Source organism: Rhamphochromis longiceps, linkage group LG3 (genome assembly GCF_057381845.1).
Source record: "Rhamphochromis longiceps isolate RC_006_pf linkage group LG3, R_longiceps_female_GT1.1, whole genome shotgun sequence".
Classification (NCBI taxonomy): Eukaryota; Metazoa; Chordata; class Actinopteri; order Cichliformes; family Cichlidae; genus Rhamphochromis; species Rhamphochromis longiceps.
In genome coordinates, this window is record NC_140559.1 from 58,293,374 (window position 1) to 58,302,031 (window position 8,658).

General features: G+C 40.6%; 1 protein-coding gene across 3 annotated transcripts; it reads left to right on the top strand.

Moving 5' to 3' along the window:
• The first annotated feature begins 286 nt into the window (after window positions 1-286).
• Window positions 287-8,359, top strand: LOC146675463 (uncharacterized). Of its 3 annotated transcripts, XM_085402555.1 has the most exons (5): window positions 287-349; window positions 1,208-1,261; window positions 7,225-7,380; window positions 7,625-7,720; window positions 7,971-8,359. In XM_085402555.1, the coding sequence occupies exons 3-5, from the start codon at window positions 7,276-7,278 to the stop codon at window positions 8,286-8,288; spliced, it is 519 nt and encodes a 172-aa protein (XP_085258681.1). In that variant the 5' UTR covers window positions 287-349; window positions 1,208-1,261; window positions 7,225-7,275; the 3' UTR covers window positions 8,289-8,359. The 3 variants fall into 3 exon arrangements, with proteins under 3 accessions (XP_085258681.1, XP_085258683.1, XP_085258680.1); XM_085402557.1 differs by lacking the exon at window positions 287-349 and having other exon boundaries at window positions 1,207-1,261; XM_085402554.1 differs by lacking the exons at window positions 287-349; window positions 1,208-1,261 and having other exon boundaries at window positions 7,223-7,380.
• Window positions 8,360-8,658: the final 299 nt, after the last annotated feature.

Sequence of the window (8,658 nt, forward strand, 5' to 3'; positions counted from 1 at the left end):
TTCAACACCAGTTTTTGAGTTGAACTGAGTTCTTTTGTTCAAGTTTATTTAAAAGAAAAAATTCTGTATTTGAAACACAGGGTGCATTATTTAAATCTACTCAATATATCTCATAGAAAGTACTCAAAATAACTGAGAGACTGGTATTCATATTTATCATTGTCTTTAACTTTAATTATTAATGGTTCAAAATCAATATAATTTTGTCCCCCAATACTAACTTAAAACTTTGAGTAAGACTAATGACCTTTGGCATGTACCGCGCGCGAGGAGCATGGCCTCATGGGAGATTTTCTGCACGTTGAACGAGACAGACACACATCCACTGCAGACTTGGTAACGTTTTCAGGTAAGTGACCATTCTTACATTAGCTGTCTTTATCCACACCGTTCTTTTATAACATGTTCTGAAGAAAGCGTTTGTCATGGTGGCTCACTTTTCGCAGCGTGTTTGTGCACGTTAATTTAAGTTTGCAACCCGTCTTCCAGTAAAGGCGGCGGGAAACCGCGCCCTTTTATCCTTTTACGTTCTGAGTCGCTATCTGCGTTCCGGGTAATTTGACCGGAATGTCCCGGTACCAGCGACCTGACCGTTTAATCGGGGGCATTTTAGGAACCACGTGAAAGCAGGTGTGCTCAGACATTTCTAGAAAATGGCCCTGTTGAGTCACGGTGACGGGAGCTGCGGTAGTCACGCGGCCTGACTCACTCTGTCAGGTTGTTCAGGAGGAGATGAACAGACGTCATCAATGGCTTTGGTAACTAAGAAGACCTGCCCGCGGAACAGTTCATAGCAGCAACCATGCTGCTTAGCTTTCTTGTTCTATGTGGGGTCTTTCAGAGCATATAAGACGCTGCTTTCAGCTTTGTCCTGAACAGGGCCAGTTTTTGAGAGAACGCTGAGAGGACCGCCCGGGTCAGCAGATTACCTCATCCAGGGCCGGTCCAAAGTACTATGGGGCCTTAAGTAAATTTAGACTCGGGGCCCTACTTCCTTTCAGATCCCAGAAAATAATGGAAAAAAAAAAAGCTTTGGTCTTTTGGGTCAAGCCAAAAGTACCATCATTTCCAGTATAGTTACTCCCAATTTACATAAATAAATGTTTATTTCAATCCAAGCTAAAATTTCTTATAAGAGATTGATGTTATGGCAGATTACTCAGTGACATGTTTTGTAATGATAAAGTTTTGATTTGTATTTTTTCAGCACCATCTTCACCACCAGGAGAAAAAAATCTGCATCAACTACAAAGTAAAGCAGGTAATTTTACTCAGAGGACTTGATGTGTTAAATTTTGGAATGATATGATATTGTTTTATACAAGCTGAGTAGTGGATGGTGATACCACCTAAATATTTATACTGGTTTTGTGGTGGGTTATTTTAGTCATACAAATGCCAAATCTAAATTTTGAGAATTTTTCAGTTCGGTAAATATATTGATGAGTTCATGGTCTGTCATCTAGTGTCACCATACTATCTTTTTATTTATACAGCATGGTGATGTGATTCAGATTATTTCAATGTGGTTAAGTATTGTACTTTGTTCCATGTTGACTTATTTGTAAGTTGTATCCTCCACCTGAATTGGTAGTGAGTATTGGTTATTCAATCAGTTAATCATACAAAAACTGCGTAAATATGGTTATACACCATTCTGTCATCTTCATACTGTGAGACATATTTTCTCACAATTTTTTAGGTCACAGGTGATGAGATGGCAGTGTAAACTCTGCAAACATGAGGAGTCATCAAAAGTGTCACTACTCAAACATTATCGAGTGAAACATGGTACATTTGGTCATGGCTATTCCATACCCTGTCTTCATTTGAATTGTCCTTGCTCTTTTAAGACATGGGGTGCCTTACGCTCACACTTGTCTAGGTCTCACAGTTCGCATGAAACGGAAGAGTGTGAGGTCCTTCCAACTATTAGATGTAAAATCTGTGACTCTTTTTACCCAAACACAAAAGACTATTTTCAACATATAAATTCCCATTTGAAAAGCCATGAAACCATAGAGTGTGTTTTTGATGGTTGTGAGTTTAAGACAAACATTTGTGGGACTTATGCGACTCACAGAAGTCGAAAGCACAGATTTTGTTCATGGAAGCACTTTAAAACTAACTTGATTTCAAAGCAAACTGTCAGTACATCTAATGAAATCGTCTTACCAGCACTGGAATTAGAAGATCACGAGGACTTGGATGTCACCACTGAACTTGGTTGTGAAAGGGAAACAACAAATGAAATTTTGAAAAATATTGGTGTGCTCTTGTTAAAACTGGAAAGCATCTATAATGTTTCTGGTAAATGTGTGGATGACTTGGTAGAACAGCTCAGTTATATCTGCACATTATCACTTCAGTATATTCCAAAGTCAATAAGTGATATTCTTATTAAGAATAACTGTAATATTGATCAGTCTTTTGTCAGTGAATTGGCTGAAAAAATATGTCACTGTAGTCCTTTATGTGCAGCCCTTAGTCCTGATGGTCCCTTTGCTTCAAGATATAAGAGACAGAAATATTTCAAGGAAAACTTCTGTGTTATTGAACCAGTAGAATACTGTTTGGATCCAGAAAAGAATTCCACTTTTCAGTATGTGCCTATTCTTCAGTCCTTGCAGCTGTTACTGAGTAAAGAAGATGTTAACAGTATATTAACTAGACATTTGAACACTTCACAGTTATCCTCTTTCCACGATGGACAATATTTCAAGCAAAACCAACTTTGTGCTATTGAGGACTTAAGTATTTCCCTTGTTCTCAATGTGGATGACTTTGAAATTTGTAATCCACTTGGGACTTCAAGAAAAAAACACAAAGTCACAGCTGTGTACTGGGTACTTGCTGATATACCAACTGAACTGAGATCACAGCTAACATCAATTCAATTGGCTCTCCTGTGTAAGGCAAGTGATGTTAAAACTTTTGGCTATGAAACTGTTCTCGAGCCACTTTTAAAGGATCTCATAACATTAGAGAGAGACGGGATTTTTTGTTCACAGCTTGGTAGATATATCAGGGGCACTGTTTTTTGTGTTTGTGCTGACAATCTTGGCGCTCATTCTCTTAGTGGACTCGTGGAAAGCTTTTCTGGACATTACATCTGTAGATTTTGCCTTGGAGACCATTCAGACTTTCAGCAAAAAGAAGTTCGTTCAGGAGCTTTTCCACCAAGAACAAAAGAGAACTATGATCTACATGTCCAAACCATAAAGGAAAATTCCTCCTCGGTTCATTTTTGTGGTGTGAAGAAAGGTTGTCCATTAACGGGGAAATTAAAATATTTCCATTTTGTCACAGGGTATCCTCCAGATCTTTTGCACGACCTTTTTTGAAGGCATAATTCCACTAGAATTAGCATTATGCCTTCATGTGTTTATCCGTAAACGTTACTTTTCCTTAACTGAACTCAATAACTTCATAACAGAATTTCCTTACAAATGGACCGATAAAACAGATCGCCCCCAAATCATCCCCCTAAATTTTTCCACTCGCAAAAGCATTGGTGGCAACGCACATGAAAATTGGACGTTATTGAGACTATTACCTTTTATTATTGGTAAGATTCCCAAAAATGATGAAGCATGGCAAGTTCTTATGACTCTAAAAGATATAACTGAACTTGTTGTGTCCCCTAGTCACAGAGAGGAAAGTATTTGCTACTTGGACACACTTATATCTGAACATCGCAACAGGCTATTGGAGGTTTTCCCAGAGCAAAAACTAACTCCAAAACACCATTTTTTGGAGCATTATCCTGACTTGATCAGAGGATTTGGTCCATTAGTATGCCTCTGGACTATGCGCTTTGAGGGTAAACATAGTTTCTTTAAGAAGGTTGTTAAACACACAAACAGCTTCAGAAATGTACTATTGTCACTTGCCTCAAAGCACCAGATGATGATGGCATACTATTCAGATGGTAATGCATTGAAGCCATCAGTGTGTGTCACTAAAGTATCATCTCTTCCATTGGAACTGCTTGATGTAGAAATACAGCAGTGTCTCAAGGAACTTTATCCAACACAAGCCTATGTGAATTTGACCAACTCTCTGACTCATCATGGAACTAAATATGCCTCAGGAATGGTTTTGCCTCATGGATCTACTTGTGGCTTACCTGACTTTGTGGAGATTTTACAGATTGTTGTCTTAAGCAATGAATTTCTTTTCATTGTGAAGTTGCTCAACAGCTGGTATGATGAACATTTTAGGGCATTTATTCTGGATCCTTCTGGGAAAATGACCTTAATACATCCCAGAGTACTTGGTGACACTTACCCCTTAACACCATATCGTGTTGAAGGCAAGCAAATGGTGTCAATAAAACGTCACATTGTTTGTTAGTGTAAGGGGAAAGACTGAGATACCCCCTTTCTTTTTCTTTTTTCTTGTGGTTTTTATTCTGCAGATGGACTCCGTTGCCTTGAAAGTAAGTTTTGGACAACAGAGTGAGAAGCTTGTGCTCTCTTCAGGAATACCCAGGACTGTTGAGGAGTTGCATGAGACAGTGAGAGAGACATTTGGGCTAGTTGAGGATTTCATATTGCACTATTATGATGACTCATTTGGAGATTTCTTTACACTTCATTCTCCCAACCAAATCAAAGATAGGGGTACAGTCAAAGCTGTGGTCATTCCATCAGTAGTGCTTACATTGATTCCTCAGTGTGAAAATCCCTCAGATGTAAGTTCACTGAATGAAAGTTCAAGCTCTTCAACATATAAAACCACAGAGGACCAAACAGATGGATCATCTCTGTCTTCAGACAACACTGTCATACTCTCCCCTCTTCAAAGTCCTCTAAAGACTACATGGCCAGATGAAATTGTCATTCCACTTTTCTCTGTGGCAACAGAGACTGTACTGAAAAATGCCAATGAAGTCTTTGTTCAAAATGGCACTGTGCTGAACAATACTTCAGTCAAGTCAGATATAATGGAAAAATTAGCTGATTATATGTACAGCTACACAGCCTACCCTACTGGCCTTCAGATTGGAGAAGTGGCAGAGGCTCTGGTCAAAAAGCACCCGTGTCTGACAGAGCCAGGCAGTCGTAATGGCTGGATGGGATGGATGTATAGTCTTAAATACAAGATGGGAAATTACAGGTCAAAGTTACGAAGTCTTGGAGTTCCAGAGGTTACTTGCAACTCACTGAAGAACAAGCACCCTGATGACAAGGCTCCAGCGAAGAACATAAAGAAGGCGCGGAAAGGAGAAGTGCTGTTTCTGCCACACTATCCAGGACAAGATGGTAAAGAACAGCAAGAGCTGGAGCGACAACAACTGATTGATGAGTGTAAGAAGAAAAACAGCACAGCCATCAAGGATTTAATGTGCAAAACCTTTGCACATAGAAGACATGATATTATCAGCCAACAGCTGAGTGTCAGCGACATCAAGGACAGATGGCCGGCGTTGTTTGACGTCTCCCAAGTAAGTGTACATTTAAAGGGATATCCACTTGTAAATAAAATTTGGTCTGTTAGATCCCCCATCATAAGAGAAGTGAGAAAAAACATGTTGCTACCATCCTAGTGATTTTGATGATCTTGCAGCAGCCAGGTTGCTTTAATTTGTCATAAGACTCTAGAATCGCTAGGAATTTGAATCAGAATGAGGAATCTGAATCAAAACCAGAATGGTTCTTATTGAAACCATTCCCAAGCCTATGGAACGATAAATAATTTCCGTTCACTTAACTTGTTTTAGGCTAAGCTAATGTAACCTGACTGAAGAATGACTGGGCTGATTGCAAAGTGCCTTTGTCTCACTTATCTAACTCTGGAGCACATAACGACAGACTAGATTTTACTGAAGAGTAAAGAGTGAAGAGTAATTTAATATTTTTATGAAACGTTGGTTACGTATTGTAACCCCAGATTCTATGAGTATAGGCGCAGCCCTTTAAGTGGGTATTCCCCTTGTGCGCGCAGCACTGAAGTATTTTATTCCACGCCCACCTGCTGTGTGGGCCTCACCCTGGTCTAGTATAAGTTATGGTGAGACCAGGAAATCGACTCTGCCGTTTTTCTTCAGCCAGCCAGAAGATGTCCAGCGAGACCATCCGTCTGTGTCCATCCTGCCAGACCGGCTACATCATGTCGTATGACCGACATGCCGTCTGCGTGGGCTGCCTCGGTCCTCACCATGCAGACCTCGCCCTCACACCTTAATCCTATTGCCGCTCCTGTTAGCTCCTCCCGCCAGAGGAAAAGCAGTGGAGGTCAGCCTTTTTCAAGGGATGCTCATCCACCCCTGGCCTTCACATGTCGGCGAGGACGCCGCTCCCAGTTGTTGGTGCGCTGCTCCTGGATCTGCCTGGCATCATCCAGGAGGCAGCTGGTGAGAAGGGACTTTCCGTCCCTCAGCCTGCTCCACCCCCCCATTGGATGATCTGGCGGGAAGGTATGGCTCTGCTCACTCTCGTTGCCCAGATCCCATCTGGCCCCAGTTCCCGGCGGTGATGACCTACCTCTCTGAGGCAGCAGCAGAGCCAGCGAAGATTAGAGCGCGGTCTCTACCTAGGGCTTCACAGAGGGCTTCACAGACCGGAGTTTTCCGCCTGTTCCCCCTCTAGAGCCGAGCCTCGCTTCAGTTTTCGGCACCAAAATGACCAAGGTCGTTGGACAGCAACCGGCCCATCCCGCCAAACTTGACCAGCTGATAGCAAGGTTCACTGATCGCGCACATCAATGCACTGTTCAGTCAGCTGCAGTGACTAACAATACTGCCTTGCTAGCGTTTGTCATCTCCAGGAAGGTGGAGGAAGCAGAGCTGCCAGAGGAGCTGAAAGGCTTTCTCTGTAAAGCCGCTGACGCGATTCTGAATATTTGCGCCACTTCAGTGGAGGTGTGTTCCTCTCGCATCGCTGCCTGGCAGACGATGGTTCAGAGGGCAACCTGGCTCCGCCTCTTCCCTCAAAGATTATACAATCTCACAGGGAAATAGTGCAAGCAATTCATAACATAAAATTTAGAAGCTTAGTGGAAGATAATACTTTATGTTAAGGCTTTAGTCTGCATACTGAACAACTCCACTTATATGGATTTATGTCTGGATGAGTAAATTTATCTTTTGCATGTTAGAAAATAAGGTCCAGGTTGCAAAAAATGGTAGTTCCACTTAAAGATTTTTTTTTTTTTTTTGATTGAATCAGAATTTTGGCCTTCAGATTTTTTGTCCTTGGTTTTTTGTCCTCTCCCATCCAGGTCAGTGCAGAGTTTCATAGGATCACGACCCTGAACCTTGAACCAAAGTTCATGTCATCGTTGGACTTGTATTCATCCAAACTCCTGTCCTTGTTTCAAGCCAAGAAAGGTGCTGCTGGACAACGCCACAGAGCACAGTTAAACCTTCTGCTTCAGGTAAGGAAGATTGCATTTTCTAACCACAAAAACGTTCCAACACAGCATTGAAGAGGCCCTTCCACTAAAAACGGCTTTTCTTAGGTTTCTGTTCAATATTTTAGCTCCACAGGTGTTCTTACCTTGATGGTGGGTGTGAAAACAGGTCAACAACAGAAAAAAAATAGTTATGTTTAAGCTAGAAATGGTAAGTCATGTTTTAAATGTGCAAATTTTGCCTCAGTTGAGACTTCCTGTTTTACAGAGTGGAAATTCCATCGAGAAAAAACGAGAAGTCATCATCAAATGTCTCATTGACCATCTGGGAGAGGATCCAAGTGCCTTAATCAAAACCTTTGAGGTTGGCGCAATAAATCTGTTTTAGGAATATTAGTAGTTTATTTTAGCTTGTGAGATCATAGAAAAGTTTTAAGATACTGTTCTAAAGAAAAAAAGCAAACACTTCAAAGCATACAAAAGAATAGCATTTGCTCAAAGATTTTGGAGCAGTGTCCACATATTATGAGTACCGGTGATGTCATACAAATGAAACTTTTTGTTTCAATGTTTGGAAATATGTGAGCTGAAAACAGTTCTTTCTCTTTTTAAAGGACGGTGCTGATGCTGTCTTCGTTGAAGAGGCTTTGGCTGAGGAGGTGATGAAGATTTACCTGCTGCAGAATCAAGACAGGTCAGGCGAACCTACTGATGTGGGTATTGTTATTGAAGGCGTTACTGTTCTGGGCAAACTTGGGAATCTGAGCAAAGCCTGTTGCTATCTTTTGGGACTGTGCTATGCTCTGGATCTGAAATACCCCAAGAATTTCAAATGCACATTTGAAGCATTTCAAAAAGTGTTCATGGAGCTGGATCCAGGAAACCTTTCTGTCCAGGTTCAAAGACTGAAAAATGACCTCTGTTCATTGTAGACAAAATTTCACAGGGCTGTTCTTAAAGTGTTAGACTTGTTAAGTGACATGTAATGCTCATCAAAAGGTTCAGTTGCGGAATTACATTGTGTTGACATTCCTGTTCATAAATAATGTTTGTACCATAAACTGTGTTTTTGTATTAACTTTCCAGATTCACATTAAGGTGTAAATGGGAGAGTATCTTCTGTTTGTTTGTTTTTTTGTTTTTTTTAGCGCAATCCTTTTTGAAACCTTTTTATTTAAATTATGGATGTTTTTTGGTCACTCTTTAGTTATAATCTTCCCAATTTTTTGGAATCAAAATAAGATGTTCAAAAACTATGTCACAGTGCAAAATGTCTTTCTTTTTTTTTTCAGGATTTATATT

Bases quoted from the DNA above. Each gene is read 5' to 3' on its own strand.
- LOC146675463 (XM_085402555.1), top strand. From the start codon at position 7,276: ATGTCATCGTTGGACTTGTATTCATCCAAACTCCTGTCCTTGTTTCAA. The intron at 7,381-7,624 runs GTAAGGAAGATT...CCTGTTTTACAG, and splicing joins AGTTAAACCTTCTGCTTCAG to AGTGGAAATTCCATCGAGAA. The intron at 7,721-7,970 runs GTTGGCGCAATA...CTCTTTTTAAAG, and splicing joins CCTTAATCAAAACCTTTGAG to GACGGTGCTGATGCTGTCTT.